Below are 16,563 nucleotides of genomic sequence, written 5' to 3' on the forward strand. Positions count from 1 at the left end.
CTGTGCTCTCTGCAGCCAGTGTTATGTATTGTCCCTGGAGAGATGTGTAATCAGACCTCACACTGCTGTGCTCTGTGCTCTCTGCAGCCAGTGTGATGTATTATCCCTGGAGAGATGTGTAATCACACCTCACACTGCTGTGCTCTGTGCACTCTGCAGCCAGTGTTATGTATTGTACCTGGAAAGATGTGTAATCAGACCTCACACTGCTGTGCACTATGCTCTCTGCAGCCAGTGTTATGTATTGTCCCTGGAGAGATGTGTAATGAGCCCTCACACTGCTGTGCTCTGTGCTCTCTGCAGCCAGTGTTATGTATTGTCCCTGGAGAGATGTGTAATCAGACCTCACACTGCTGTGCTCTGTGCTCTCTGCAGCCTGTGTTATGTATTGTCCCTGGAGAGATGTGTAATCAGACCTCACACTGCTGTGCTCTGTGCTCTCTGCAGCCAGTGTTATGTACTGTCCCTGGAGAGATGTGTAATCAGACCTCACACTGCTGTGCTCTGTGCTCCCTGCAGCCAGTGTTATGTAGTGTCCCTGGAGAGATGTGTAATCAGACCTCACACTGCTGTGCTCTGTGCTCTCTGCAGCCAGTGTTATGTATTGTCCCTGGAGACATGTGTAATCAGACCTCACACTGCTGTGCTCTTTGCTCTCTGCAGTCAGTGTTATGTACTGTCCCTGGAGAGATGTGTAATCAGGCCTTACACTGCTGTGCTCTGTGCTCTCTGCAGCCAGTGTTATGTATTGTCCCTGGAGAGATGTGTAATGAGCCCTCACACTGCTGTGCTATGTGCTCTCTGCAGCCAGTGTTATGTATTATCCCTGGAGAGATGTGTAATCAGACCTCACACTGCTGTGCTCTGTGCTCTCTGCAGTCAGTGTTATGTATTGCCCCTGGAGAGATGCGTAATCAGACCTCACACTGCTGTGCTCTGTGCTCTCTGCAGCCAGTGTTATGTATTGTCCCTGGAGAGAGGTGTAATCAGTCCTCACACTGCTGTGCTCTGTGCTCTCTGCAGCCAGTGTTATGTATTGTCCCTGGGGAGATGTGTAATCAGACCTCACACTGCTGTGCTCTGTGCTCTCTGCAGCCAGTGTTATGTATTGTCCCTGGAGAGATGTGTAATCAGACCTCACCCTGCTGTGCTCTGTGCTCTCTGCAGCCAGTGTTATGTATTGTCCCTGGAGAGATGTGTAATCAGACCTCACACTGCTGTGCTCTGTGCTCTCTGCAGCCAGTGTTATGTATTATCCCTAGAGAGATGTGTAATCAGACCTCACACTGCTGTGCTCTGTGCTCTCTGCAGCCAGTGTTATGTATGGTCCCTGGAGAGATGTGTAATCAGACCTCACACTGCTGTGCTCTGTGCTCTCTGCAGGCAGTGTTATGTATTGTCCCTGGAGAGATGTGTAATCAGACCTCACACTGCTGTGCTCTGTGCTCTCTGCAGCCAGTGTTATGTATTGTCCCTGGAGAGATGTGTAATCAGACCTCACACTGCTGTGCTCTGCGCTCTCTGTAGCCAGTGTTATGTATTGTCCCTGGAGAGATGTGTAATCAGACCTCACACTGCTGTGCTCTCTGCAGCCAGTGTTATGTATTGTCCCTGGAGAGATGTGTAATCAGACCTCACACTGCTGTGCTCTGTACTCTCTGCAGCCAGTGTTATGTATTGTCCCTGGAGAGATGTGTAATCAGACGTCACCCTGCTGTGCTCTGTGCTCTCTGCAGCCAGTGTTATGTATTGTCCCTGGAGAGATGTGTAATCAGACCTCACACTGCTGTGCTCTGTACTCTCTGCAGCCAGTGTTATGTATTGTCCCTGGAGAGATGTGTAATCAGACCTCACACTGCTGTGCTCTGTGCTCTCTGCAGCCAGTGTTATGTATTGTCCCTGGAGAGATGTGTAATCAGACCTCACACTGCTGTGCTCTGTGCTCTCTGCAGCCAGTGTTATGTATTGTCCCTGGAGAGATGTGTAATCAGACCTCACACTGCTGTGCTCTGTGCTCTCTGCAGTCAGTGTTATGTATTGCCCCTGGAGAGATGCGTAATCAGACCTCACACTGCTGTGCTCTGTGCTCTCTGCAGCCAGTGTTATGTATTGTCCCTGGAGAGAGGTGTAATCAGTCCTCACACTGCTGTGCTCTGTGCTCTCTGCAGCCAGTGTTATGTATTGTCCCTGGGGAGATGTGTAATCAGACCTCACACTGCTGTGCTCTGTGCTCTCTGCAGCCAGTGTTATGTATTGTCCCTGGAGAGATGTGTAATCAGACCTCACCCTGCTGTGCTCTGTGCTCTCTGCAGCCAGTGTTATGTATTATCCCTGGAGAGATGTGTAATCAGACCTCACACTGCTGTGCTCTGTGCTCTCTGCAGCCAGTGTTATGTATTATCCCTAGAGAGATGTGTAATCAGACCTCACACTGCTGTGCTCTGTGCTCTCTGCAGCCAGTGTTATGTATGGTCCCTGGAGAGATGTGTAATCAGACCTCACACTGCTGTGCTCTGTGCTCTCTGCAGGCAGTGTTATGTATTGTCCCTGGAGAGATGTGTAATCAGACCTCACACTGCTGTGCTCTGTGCTCTCTGCAGCCAGTGTTATGTATTATCCCTAGAGAGATGTGTAATCAGACCTCACACTGCTGTGCTCTGTGCTCTCTGCAGCCAGTGTTATGTATGGTCCCTGGAGAGATGTGTAATCAGACCTCACACTGCTGTGCTCTGTGCTCTCTGCAGGCAGTGTTATGTATTGTCCCTGGAGAGATGTGTAATCAGACCTCACACTGCTGTGCTCTGTGCTCTCTGCAGCCAGTGTTATGTATTGTCCCTGGAGAGATGTGTAATCAGACCTCACACTGCTGTGCTCTGTGCTCTCTGCAGCCAGTGTTATGTATTGTCCCTGGAGAGATGTGTAATCAGACCTCACACTGCTGTGCTCTGCGCTCTCTGTAGCCAGTGTTATGTATTGTCCCTGGAGAGATGTGTAATCAGACCTCACACTGCTGTGCTCTCTGCAGCCAGTGTTATGTATTGTCCCTGGAGAGATGTGTAATCAGACCTCACACTGCTGTGCTCTGTACTCTCTGCAGCCAGTGTTATGTATTGTCCCTGGAGAGATGTGTAATCAGACGTCACCCTGCTGTGCTCTGTGCTCTCTGCAGCCAGTGTTATGTATTGTCCCTGGAGAGATGTGTAATCAGACCTCACACTGCTGTGCTCTGTACTCTCTGCAGCCAGTGTTATGTATTGTCCCTGGAGAGATGTGTAATCAGACCTCACCCTGCTGTGCTCTGTGCTCTCTGCAGCCAGTGTTATGTATTGTCCCTGGAGAGATGTGTAATCAGACCTCACACTGCTGTGCTCTGTGCTCTCTGCAGTCTGGGGTCACCCAGCTTTCCACAGCCCCTGCATGTAAGGTAAGTATCGCTATGGGTGGTTAGGACATCATGGGGGGAAGGGAGGGAGTACCCCCGCTACTCGCAGTGTAATACAATGTATCCCCCCCCCCCCACTACTAGAAGATACAATGTAACCAGTGAGATGATCACACACAGAACTAGAGGAGGACGCAACATCCCACAAGTCACCCCGGAGGATACAGTGTATCCAAACTGTATCCGAACATCAGACCCAAAACCTCTCATAGAAGAATCTACAGCACAGACAGGAGCAGTCGTTACAGTGTGTCAGTGTCTGTCAGCAGCACAAGGAGCCCAGAACTTATGTAATGATACAAAGTAACAAACTCTGCAGATACAGGGGGACGCGCAGAGGGGGGGACACAGAGGGGGGGAGGGGGGCAGAGGGGGGGCGCAGAGGGGGACACAGAGGGGGTACAGTGTATCACAGTGGGGGGTGGGCTCTCACCTTAGACTCCTCCGCTGTGTTATCCGGACAGAAGCTCCATACTGCCCCGGGGGGTCTCTGCTCTGTCCCGGGGGGTCTCTGCTCTGTCCCGGGGGTCTCTGCTCTGTCCCGGGGGGTCTCTGCTCTGTCCCGGGGGTCTCTGCTCTGTCCCGGGGGGTCTCTGCTCTGTCCCGGGGGGTCTCTGCTCTGTCCCGGGGGGGTCTCTGCTCTGTCCCGGGGGGTCTCTGCTCTGTCCCGGGGGTCTCTGCTCTGTCCCGGGGGGTCTCTGCTCTGTCCCGGGGGGTCTCTGCTCTGTCCCGGGGGGTCTCTGCTCTGTCCCGGGGGTCTCTCTGTATCTCCTTCCCTCTGACCTCTGGTTATTGGAGGGTTTGGCTGCCAGTCTCGGGGGCTGGGGGGTTTCTTCCTGTAAGGGGGGTCAGGGGGGAGTAACATGAGGCCCCATCCCGGCCTCTGACTCACCGCACATTCCTCTCCTCCCTCCATCTGTCACTCACACACTGCACCGAACCTGCATGCCACAGACACTACACAGCACACTGCACCGAACCTGCATGCCACAGACACTACACAGCACACTGCACCGAACCTGCATGCCACAGACACTACACAGCACACTGCACCAAACCTGCATGATACAGACACTACACAGCACACTGCACCAAACCTGCATGATACATACACTACACAACACACTGCACCAAACCTGCATGATACAGACACTACACAGCACACTGCACCAAACCTGCATCATACAGACACTACACAGCACACTGCACCAAACCTGCATGATACAGACACTACACAGCACACTGCACCGAACCTGCATGATACAGACACTACACAGCACACTGCACCGAACCTGCATGATACAGACACTACACAGCACACTGCACCGAACCTGCATGATACAGACACTACACAGCACACTGCACCGAACCTGCATGACACAGACACTACACAGCACACTGCACCGAACCGGCATGACACAGACACTACACAGCACACTGCACCGAACCTGCATGACACAGACACTACACAGCACACTGCACCAAACCTGCATGACACAGACACTACACAGCACACTGCACCAAACCTGCATGATACAGACACTACACAGCACACTGCACCAAACCTGCATGATACAGGCACTACACAGCACACTGCACCAAACCTGCATGACACAGACACTACACAGCACACTGCACCAAACCTGCATGACACAGACACTACACAGCACACTGCACCGAACCTGCATGATACAGACACTACACAGCACACTGCACCGAACCTGCATGACACAGACACTACACAGCACACTGCACCGAACCTGCATGACACAGACACTACACAGCACACTGCACCGAACCTGCATGACACAGACACTACACAGCACACTGCGCCGAACCTGCATGACACAGACACTACACAGCACACTGCACCGAACCTGCATGATACAGACACTACACAGCACACTGCGCCGAACCTGCATGACACAGACACTACACAGCACACTGCACCGAACCTGCATGACACAGACACTACACAGCACACTGCACCAAACCTGCATGATACAGACACTACACAGCACACTGCACCGAACCTGCATGATACAGACACTACACAGCACACTGCACCGAACCTGCATGACACAGACACTACACAGCACACTGCTCCGAACCTGCATGACACAGACACTACACAGCACACTGCACCGAACCTGCATGACACAGACACTACACAGCACACTGCACCGAACCTGCATGATACAGACACTACACAGCACACTGCACCGAACCTGCATGACACAGACACTACACAGCACACTGCACCAAACCTGCATGACACAGACACTACACAGCACACTGCACCGAACCTGCATGACACAGACACTACACAGCACACTGCACCAAACCTGCATGACACAGACACTACACAGCACACTGCACCGAACCTGCATGATACAGACACTACACAGCACACTGCACCGAACCTGCATGATACAGACACTACACAGCACACTGCACCGAACCTGCATGATACAGACACTACACAGCACACTGCACCAAACCTGCATGATACAGACACTACACAGCACACTGCACCGAACCTGCATGACACAGACACTACACAGCACACTGCACCGAACCTGCATGATACAGACACTACACAGCACACTGCACCAAACCTGCATGACACAGACACTACACAGCACTCTGCACCGAACCTGCATGACACAGACACTACACAGCACACTGCACCGAACCTGCATGATACAGACACTACACAGCACACTGCGCCGAACCTGCATGACACAGACACTACACAGCACACTGCACCGAACCTGCATGACACAGACACTACACAGCACACTGCACCAAACCTGCATGATACAGACACTACACAGCACACTGCACCGAACCTGCATGATACAGACACTACACAGCACACTGCACCGAACCTGCATGACACAGACACTACACAGCACACTGCTCCGAACCTGCATGACACAGACACTACACAGCACACTGCACCGAACCTGCATGACACAGACACTACACAGCACACTGCACCGAACCTGCATGATACAGACACTACACAGCACACTGCACCGAACCTGCATGACACAGACACTACACAGCACACTGCACCAAACCTGCATGACACAGACACTACACAGCACACTGCACCGAACCTGCATGACACAGACACTACACAGCACACTGCACCAAACCTGCATGACACAGACACTACACAGCACACTGCACCAAACCTGCATGACACAGACACTACACAGCACACTGCACCAAACCTGCATGACACAGACACTACACAGCACACTGCACCGAATCTGCATGACACAGACACTACACAGCACACTGCACCGAACCTGCATGACACAGACACTACACAGCACACTGCACCAAACCTGCATGATACAGACACTACACAGCACACTGCACCGAACCTGCATGATACAGACACTACACAGCACACTGCACCAAACCTGCATGATACAGACACTACACAGCACACTGCACCGAACCTGCATGACACACACTACACTGCACCAAACCTGCATGACACAGACACTACACAGCACACTGCACTGCACACTGCACCGAACCTGCATGACACACACTACACTGCACACTGCACCGAACCTGCACGACACAGACACTACACAGCACACTGCACCGAACCTGCATGATACAGACACTACACAGCACACTGCACCAAACCTGCATGACACAGACACTACACAGCACACTGCACCGAACCTGCATGATACAGACACTACACACAGGGCCGGATTAAGGGTGGTGGGGGCCCCTGGGCGCAAACTGGTGGGGGCCCTTCCAACAATGTTTTTGGAGGTATGTAGCCTGCCATCCCACTGAAGTATATAGCCTGCCAGCCCCCTTTAGTATATAGCCTGCCAGCCCCCTTTAGTATATAGCCTGCCAGCCCCCTTTAGTATATAGCCTGCCAGACCCCGTAGTATATAGCCTGCCAGACCCCGTAGTATATAGCCTGCCAGACCCCCATAGTATATAGCCTGCAGCCCTCTGTATAAAATGGTGATCTCAGCTGACAGTCGCTGACTGTCGGAAACTAGTAAGGGCCCCCTAAAAATTAAAAAGTGGTGGGGGCCCCGGGGCTCGAGCCCCAGGAGCCCCTCCTATAATCCGGCCCTGACTACACAGCACACTGCACCAAACCTGCATGATACAGGCACTACACAGCACACTGCACCAAACCTGCATGACACAGACACTACACAGCACACTGCACCAAACCTGCATGATACAGACACTACACAGCACACTGCACCAAACCTGCATGACACAGACACTACACAGCACACTGCACCGAACCTGCATGATACAGACACTACACAGCACACTGCACCGAACCTGCATGATACAGACACTACACAGCACACTGCACCGAACCTGCATGATACAGACACTACACAGCACACTGCACCGAACCTGCATGATACAGACACTACACAGCACACTGCACCAAACCTGCATGATACAGACACTACACAGCACACTGCACCGAACCTGCATGACACAGACACTACACAGCACACTGCACCAAACCTGCATGACACAGACACTACACAGCACACTGCACCGAACCTGCATGATACAGACACTACACAGCACACTGCACCGAACCTGCATGATACAGACACTACACAGCACACTGCACCGAACCTGCATGACACAGACACTACACAGCACACTGCACCAAACCTGCATGACACAGACACTACACAGCACACTGCACCGAACCTGCATGACACAGACACTACACAGCACACTGCACCAAACCTGCATGACACAGACACTACACAGCACACTGCACCGAACCTGCATGATACAGACACTACACAGCACACTGCACCAAACCTGCATGACACAGACACTACACAGCACACTGCACCGAACCTGCATGACACAGACACTACACAGCACACTGCACCGAACCTGCATGATACAGACACTACACAGCACACTGCGCCGAACCTGCATGATACAGACACTACACAGCACACTGCACCGAACCTGCATGATACAGACACTACACAGCACACTGCGCCGAACCTGCATGACACAGACACTACACAGCACACTGCACCGAACCTGCATGACACAGACACTACACAGCACACTGCACCAAACCTGCATGATACAGACACTACACAGCACACTGCACCGAACCTGCATGATACAGACACTACACAGCACACTGCACCGAACCTGCATGACACAGACACTACACAATACACTGCACCGAACCTGCATGACACAGACACTACACAGCACACTGCACCAAACCTGCATGACACACACTACACTGCACACTGCACCGAACCTGCACGACACAGACACTACACAGCACACTGCACCGAACCTGCATAACACAGACACTACACAGCACACTGCACCAAACCTGCATGATACAGACACTACACAGCACACTGCACCGAACCTGCATAACACAGACACTACACAGCACACTGCACCAAACCTGCATGATACAGACACTACACAGCACACTGCACCAAACCTGCATGACACAGACACTACACAGCACACTGCACCGAACCTGCATGATACAGACACTACACAGCACACTGCACCAAACCTGCATGACACAGACACTACACAGCACACTGCACCAAACCTGCATGATTCATACAGCACCAAAAATTGTATGAGAAGAATGTTTTTATTTTGGTTATCTATTATTCTCTGGTGTTCACCACCAAAGGAAAGGGAAGCGAGAGGAGAAGCGGCAGCAAAATGTAACTTTTATTAGATATATTTATAATATGTCGTGAATAAATAAAATCTAAACCTATAGGGAAAGTTCTAGGGGTGTCCCCCCCCCCCAGCATGTAAGGATAACCCCCTATACCTGGCATGGGGTCCCCCACCATGTAAGGATAACCCCCTATACCTGGCATGGGGTCCCTTAGATTGAGGGATTTGTTGTTTGTGGTTTTACGTCTTGTGTTATGTATAGTAAAGCCTCGCGTCTCTGTCGCCTGTGTCTGTAGCTATTATTATGTCTACACTTTATTCTGTTTCTGGCTTATTGTGATACAATGTTGCCCCTTCTGTATAAGGACACGTATGTCCGGGCTCTGGAGCTTATAGTGACGCTGATGTCTGCACAAGGCGATATTTTGTCCACCCGATACACACCGAGTGCGGCGTCTAGTGCAGCCTCGATCCCGGGATTAGGGGAATGAAGCTCAACTAACAGATATCACTACTGCCCCATTGTTATATTTCATTGCAGCCTTATCAGACACAGTCCCTCCATCTCCTCTGCCTCTCCTCTCTGCTGCCCGGCTCATCGCTCTGTCTCCTGGCTTCTCCTCTGCCTCTCCTCTCTGCTCCCCGGCTCATCCATCTGTCTCCTCTGCCTCTCCTCTCTGCTGCCCGGCTCATCCCTCTGTCTCCTGGCTTCTCCTCTGCCTCTCCTCTCTGCTGCCCGGCTCACCCCTCTGTCTCCTGGCTTCTCCTCTGCCTCTCCTCTCTGCTGCCCCGCTCATCCCTCTGTCTCCTGGCTTCTCCTCTGCCTCACCTCTCTGCTGCCCCGCTCATCCCTCTGTCTCCTGGCTTCTCCTCTGCCTCTCCTCTATGCTGCCCGGCTCATCCATCTGTCTCCTGGCTTCTCCTCTGCCTCTCCTCTCTGCTGCCCGGCTCATCCCTCTGTCTCCTGGCTTCTCCTCTGCCTCTCCTATCTGCTGTTCGGCTCATCCCTCTGTCTCCTGGCTTCTCCTCTGCCTCTCCTCTCTGCTGCCCGGCTCATCCCTCTGTCTCCTGGCTTCTCCTCTGCCTCTCCCCTCTGCTTCCCGGCTCATCCCTCTGTCTCCTGGCTTCTCCTCTGCCTCTCCCCTCTGCTTCCCGGCTCATCCATCTGTCTCCTGGCTTCTCCTCTGCCTCTCCTCTCTGCTGCTCGGCTCATCCCTCCGTCTCCCGGCTTCTCCTCTCTGCTGCCCGGCTCATCCCTCTGTCTCCTGGTTTCTCCTCTGCCTCACCTCTCTGCTGCCCGGCTCATCATCTGTCTCCTGGTTTCTCCTCTGCTTCTCCTCTCTGCTGCCCGGCTCATCCCTCTGTCTCCTGGCTTCTCCTCTGCCTTTCCGCTCTGCTTCCCGGCTCATCCCTCTGTCTCCTGGTTTCTCCTTTGCCTCACCTCTCTGCTGCCCGGCTCATCCCTCTGTCTCCTGGATTCTCCTCTGCCTCTCCTCTCAGCTGCCCGGCTCATCCTGGCTTCTCCTCTGCCTCTCCTCTCTGCTGCCCGGCTCATCCATCTGTCTCCTTACTTCTCCTCTGCCTCTCCTCTCTGCTGCCCGGCTCATCCCTCTGTCTCCTGGCTTCTCCTCTGCCTCTCCTCTCTGCTGCCCTGCTCATTCCTCTGTCCAGGGCCGGCTCCAGGTTTCAGTGGGCCCCTGGGCGACAGCGCCTCACTGGGCCCCTTAGCAGTGAACTCATGTGGTGGCATTAAAAACGCAGAACCTTAAGATACCAATATTGATATACAGCCCCCCATGCGCTGTTAATATACAGCCCCCCAGGCTCCATTAATTAATATACTTAATATACATCCCCCCCCAGGATCCATTAATTAACATACCCCCCCCCCCAGGCTCCATTAATTAATATACACCCCCACCCCCAGGCTCCATTAATTAATATACATCCCACCCCCAGGCTCCATTAATTAATATACATCCCCCCCACAGGCTCCATTAATTAATATACATCCCCCCCACAGGCTCCATTAATTAATATACTTAATATACATCCCCCCCCAGGATCCATTAATTAACATTCCCCCCCAGGCTCAATTAATTAATAAACCCCCCTCCCCCCCCCACCCATACACACACAGGCTCCATTAATTTATAAAATACACATTATTAGTGGCCAGAAAAAAAATAATAAACGCTAACTTACCTCAAGGGCTGCTCGCATCTTCTTCATCTGCTACATCTTCCGAGTGACAGCAGCGTCTACTGTGCAGCAGCAGGGACGCTGGCGGCGTGACGTCATCACGTCGGCACCGTCCTGCACAGTATCAGACGCTCCGCGGCAGAAATACATCGGCCGCGCCGATGCTATTATGTTTTGTGTGGGTCCGCTTGCGGTGCCGCCCCCTGTCAGACGCGCCGGCAGTGTGAGTGCAGCGCTTATCTCAATTACATCGGCAACAAGTATGCCGATGTAATTGAGTTTACTTATGTTGCCAGTTGGTGCCGTGGGCCCCTCTGGGACCTCTGGGGCCCCGGCACTTGCCCGGGTAAGCCGGGTGCTGGCGCCGGCCATGCCTCTGTCTCCTGGCTTCTCCTCTCCTCTCTGCTGCCAAGCTCATCCCTCTTGCTCCTGGCTTCTCCTCTGCCTCTCCTCTCTGCTCCCCGGCTCATCCCTCTGTCTCCTGGCTTCTCCTCTGCCTCTCCTCTCTGCTGCCCGGCTCATCCCTCTGTCTCCTGGCTTCTCCTCTGCCTCTCCTCTCTGCTGCCCGGCTCATCCCTCTGTCTCCTGGCTTCTCCTCTGCCTATCCTCTCTGCTGCCCGGCTCATCCCTCTGTCTCCTGGCTTCTCCTCTGCCTCTCCTCTCTGCTGCCCGGCTCATCCCTCTGTCTCCTGGCTTCTCCTCTGCCTCTCCTCTCTGCTGCCCGGCTCATCCCTCCGTCTCCTGGCTTCTCCTCTGCCTCTCCTCTCTGCTGCCCGGCTTATCCCTCTGTCTCCTGGTTTCTCCTCTGCCTCTCCTCTCTGCTGCCCGGCTCATCCCTCTGTCTCCTGGCTTCTCCTCTCTGCTGCCCGGCTCATCCCTCTGTCTCCTGGCTTCTCCTCTGCCTTTCTGCTCTGCTTCCCGGCTCATCCCTCTGTCTCCTGGTTTCTCCTTTGCCTCACCTCTCTGCTGCCCGGCTCATCCCTCTGTCTCCTGGATTCTCCTCTGCCTCTCCTCTCAGCTGCCCGGCTCATCCCTCTGTCTCCTGGCTTCTCCTCTGCCTCTCCTCTCTGCTGCCCGGCTCATCCCTCTGTCTCCTGGCTTCTCCTCTGCCTCTCCTCTCTGCTGCCCTGCTCATTCCTCTGTCCAGGGCCGGCTCCAGGTTTCAGTGGGCCCCTGGGCGACAGCGCCTCACTGGGCCCCTTAGCAGTGAACTCATGTGGTGGCATTAAAAACGCAGAACCTTAAGATACCAATATTGATATACAGCCCCCCATGCGCTGTTAATATACAGCCCCCCAGGCTCCATTAATTAATATACTTAATATACATCCCCCCCCAGGATCCATTAATTAACATACCCCCCCCCCCCAGGCTCCATTAATTAATATACACCCCCACCCCCAGGCTCCATTAATTAATATACATCCCACCCCCAGGCTCCATTAATTAATATACATCCCCCCCACAGGCTCCATTAATTAATATACATCCCCCCCACAGGCTCCATTAATTAATATACTTAATATACATCCCCCCCCAGGATCCATTAATTAACATTCCCCCCCAGGCTCAATTAATTAATAAACCCCCCTCCCCCCCCCCCACCCATACACACACAGGCTCCATTAATTTATAAAATACACATTATTAGTGGCCAGAAAAAAAATAATAAACGCTAACTTACCTCAAGGGCTGCTCGCATCTTCTTCATCTGCTACATCTTCCGAGTGACAGCAGCGTCTACTGTGCAGCAGCAGGGACGCTGGCGGCGTGACGTCATCACGTCGGCACCGTCCTGCACAGTATCAGACGCTCCGCGGCAGAAATACATCGGCCGCGCCGATGCTATTATGTTTTGTGTGGGTCCGCTTGCGGTGCCGCCCCCTGTCAGACGCGCCGGCAGTGTGAGTGCAGCGCTTATCTCAATTACATCGGCAACAAGTATGCCGATGTAATTGAGTTTACTTATGTTGCCAGTTGGTGCCGTGGGCCCCTCTGGGACCTCTGGGGCCCCGGCACTTGCCCGGGTAAGCCGGGTGCTGGCGCCGGCCATGCCTCTGTCTCCTGGCTTCTCCTCTCCTCTCTGCTGCCAACCTCATCCCTCTTGCTCCTGGCTTCTCCTCTGCCTCTCTTCTCTGCTGCCCGGCTCATCCCTCTGTCTCCTGGCTTCTCCTCTCCTCTCTGCTGCCCGGCTCATCCCTCTGTCTCCTGGCTTCTCCTCTGCCTCTCTTCTCTGCTGCCCGGCTCATCCCTCTGTCTCCTGGCTTCTCCTCTGCCTCTCCTCTCTGCTGCCCGGCTCATCCCTCTGTCTCCTGGCTTCTCCTCTGCCTCTCCTCTCTGCTGCCCGGCTCATCCCTCTGTCTCCTGGCTTCTCCTCTGCCTATCCTCTCTGCTGCCCGGCTCATCCCTCTGTCTCCTGGCTTCTCCTCTGCCTCTCCTCTCTGCTGCCCGGCTCATCCCTCTGTCTCCTGGCTTCTCCTCTGCCTCTCCTCTCTGCTGCCCGGCTCATCCCTCCGTCTCCTGGCTTCTCCTCTGCCTCTCCTCTCTGCTGCCCGGCTCATCCCTCTGTCTCCTGGCTTCTCCTCTGCCTCTCCTCTCTGCTGCCCGGCTTATCCCTCTGTCTCCTGGTTTCTCCTCTGCCTCTCCTCTCTGCTGCCCGGCTCATCCCTCTGTCTCCTGGCTTCTCCTCTCTGCTGCCCGGCTCATCCCTCTGTCTCCTGGCTTCTCCTCTGCCTTTCTGCTCTGCTTCCCGGCTCATCCCTCTGTCTCCTGGTTTCTCCTTTGCCTCACCTCTCTGCTGCCCGGCTCATCCCTCTGTCTCCTGGATTCTCCTCTGCCTCTCCTCTCAGCTGCCCGGCTCATCCCTCTGTCTCCTGGCTTCTCCTCTGCCTCTCCTCTCTGCTGCCCTGCTCATTCCTCTGTCTCCTGGCTTCTCCTCTGCCTCTCCTCTCTGCTGCCCTGCTCATCCCTCTGTCTCCTGGCTTCTCCTCTGCCTCTCCTCTCTGCTGCCCGGCTCATCCCTCTGTCTCCTGGCTTCTCCTCTGCCTCTCCTCTCAGCTGCCCGGCTCATCCCTCTGCCTCCTGGCTTCTCCTCTGCCTCTCCTCTCTGCTGCCCTGCTCATTCCTCTGTCTCCTGGCTTCTCCTCTGCCTCTCCTCTCTGCTGCCCAGCTCATCCCTCTTGCTCCTGGCTTCTCTGCCTCTCTTCTCTGCTGCCCGGCTCATCCCTCTGTCTCCTGGTTTCTCCTTTGCCTCACCTCTCTGCTGCCCGGCTCATCCCTCTGTCTCCTGGATTCTCCTCTGCCTCTCCTCTCAGCTGCCCGGCTCATCCCTCTGTCTCCTGGCTTCTCCTCTGCCTCTCCTCTCTGCTGCCCTGCTCATTCCTCTGTCTCCTGGCTTCTCCTCTGCCTCTCCTCTCTGCTGCCCGGCTCATCCCTCTGTCTCCTGGCTTCTCCTCTGCCTCTCCTCTCAGCTGCCCGGCTCATCCCTCTGTCTCCTGGCTTCTCCTCTGCCTCTCCTCTCTGCTGCCCTGCTCATTCCTCTGTCTCCTGGCTTCTCCTCTGCCTCTCCTCTCTGCTGCCCAGCTCATCCCTCTTGCTCCTGGCTTCTCTGCCTCTCTTCTCTGCTGCCCGGCTCATCCCTCTGTCTCCTGGCTTCTCCTCTGCCTCTCTTCTCTGCTGCCCGGCTCATCCCTCTGTCTCCTGGCTTCTCCTCTGCCTCTCCTCTCAGCTGCCCGGCTCATCCCTCTGTCTCCTGGCTTCTCCTCTGCCTCTCCTCTCTGCTGCCCTGCTCATTCCTCTGTCTCCTGGCTTCTCCTCTGCCTCTCCTCTCTGCTGCCCAGCTCATCCCTCTTGCTCCTGGCTTCTCTGCCTCTCTTCTCTGCTGCCCGGCTCATCCCTCTGTCTCCTGGCTTCTCCTCTGCCTCTCTTCTCTGCTGCCCGGCTCATCCCTCTGTCTCCTGGCTTCTCCTCTGCCTCTCCTCTCTGCTGCCCGGCTCATCCCTCTGTCTCCTTGCTTCTCCTCTCCTCTCTGCTGCCCGGCTCATCCCTCTGTCTCCTGGCTTCTCCTCTGCCTCTCCTCTCTGCTGCCCGGCTCACCCCTCTGTCTCCTGGCTTCTCCTCTGCCTCTCCTCTCTGCTGCCCGGCTCATCCCTCTGTCTCCTGGCTTCTCCTCTGCTTCTCCTCTCTGCTGCCCGGCTCATCCCTCTGTCTCCTGGCTTCTCATCTGCCTCTCCTCTCTGCTGCCCGGCTCATCCCTCTGTCTCCTGGCTTCTCCTCTCTGCTGCCCGGCTCATCCCTCTGTCTCCTGGCTTCTCCTCTGCCTCTCCTCTCTGCTGCCCGGCTCACCCCTCTGTCTCCTGGCTTCTCCTCTGCCTCTCCTCTCTGCTGCCCGGCTCATCATCTGTCTCCTGGCTTCTCCTCTCTGCTGCCCGGCTCATCACTCTGGCTCCGTGCTTCTCCTCTCCTCTCTGCTGCCCGGCTCATCCCTCTGGCTCCTTGCTTCTCCTCTGCCTCTCTTCTCTGCTGCCCGGCTCATCCCTCTGTCTCCTGGCTTCTCCTCTGCCTCTCCTCTCTGCTGCCCGGCTCATCCCTCTGTCTCCTGGCTTCTCCTCTGCCTCTCTTCTCTGCTGCCCGGCTCATCCCTCTGTCTCCTGGCTTCTCCTCTGCCTCTCCTCTCTGCTGCCCGGCTCATCCCTCTGTCTCCTGGCTTCTCCTCTGCCTCTCCTCTCTGCTGCCCGGCTCATCCCTCTGTCTCCTGGCTTCTCCTCTGCCTATCCTCTCTGCTGCCCGGCTCATCCCTCTGTCTCCTGGCTTCTCCTCTGCCTCTCCTCTCTGCTGCCCGGCTCATCCCTCCGTCTCCTGGCTTCTCCTCTGCCTCTCCTCTCTGCTGCCTATCTCATCCCTCTGTCTCCTGGTTTCTCCTCTGCCTCTCCTCTCTGCTGCCCGGCTCATCATCTGTCTCCTGGTTTCTCCTCTGCTTCTCCTCTCTGCTGCCCGGCTCATCCCTCTTGCTCCTGGCTTCTCCTCTCTGCTGCCCGGCTCATCCCTCTGTCTCCTGGCTTCTCCTCTGCCTTTCTGCTCTGCTGCCCGGCTCATCCCTCTGTCTCCTGGATTCTCCTCTGCCTCTCCTCTCAGCTGCCCGGCTCATCCTGGCTTCTCCTCTGCCTCTCCTCTCTGCTGCCCGGCTCATCCCTCTGTCTCCTGGCTTC

At 54.9% G+C, this 16,563-nt stretch overlaps 1 protein-coding gene across 2 annotated transcripts in view; it reads right to left on the bottom strand.

Annotated features, from left to right (window-relative positions):
• The window catches only part of LOC140114164 (interleukin-11 receptor subunit alpha-like), a 100,755-nt gene extending 89,354 nt beyond the window's left edge, over positions 1 to 11,401 (bottom strand). Inside the window, exon 1 of one of the 2 annotated variants that reach the window (XM_072132687.1) lies at positions 11,360 to 11,401. In XM_072132687.1, the coding sequence (XP_071988788.1) occupies positions 11,360 to 11,386 (27 nt within the window). In that variant the 5' untranslated portion in view covers positions 11,387 to 11,401. Of the gene's footprint in view, positions 1 to 3,875; positions 4,226 to 11,359 lie in introns of those variants that run through there. The other variant, XM_072132689.1, reaches the window with a different exon arrangement.
• Positions 11,402 to 16,563: the final 5,162 nt, after the last annotated feature.

The sequence above is a fragment of the Engystomops pustulosus genome, chromosome 1 (genome assembly GCF_040894005.1).
Source record: "Engystomops pustulosus chromosome 1, aEngPut4.maternal, whole genome shotgun sequence".
Lineage (NCBI taxonomy): Eukaryota > Metazoa > Chordata > Amphibia > Anura > Leptodactylidae > Engystomops > Engystomops pustulosus.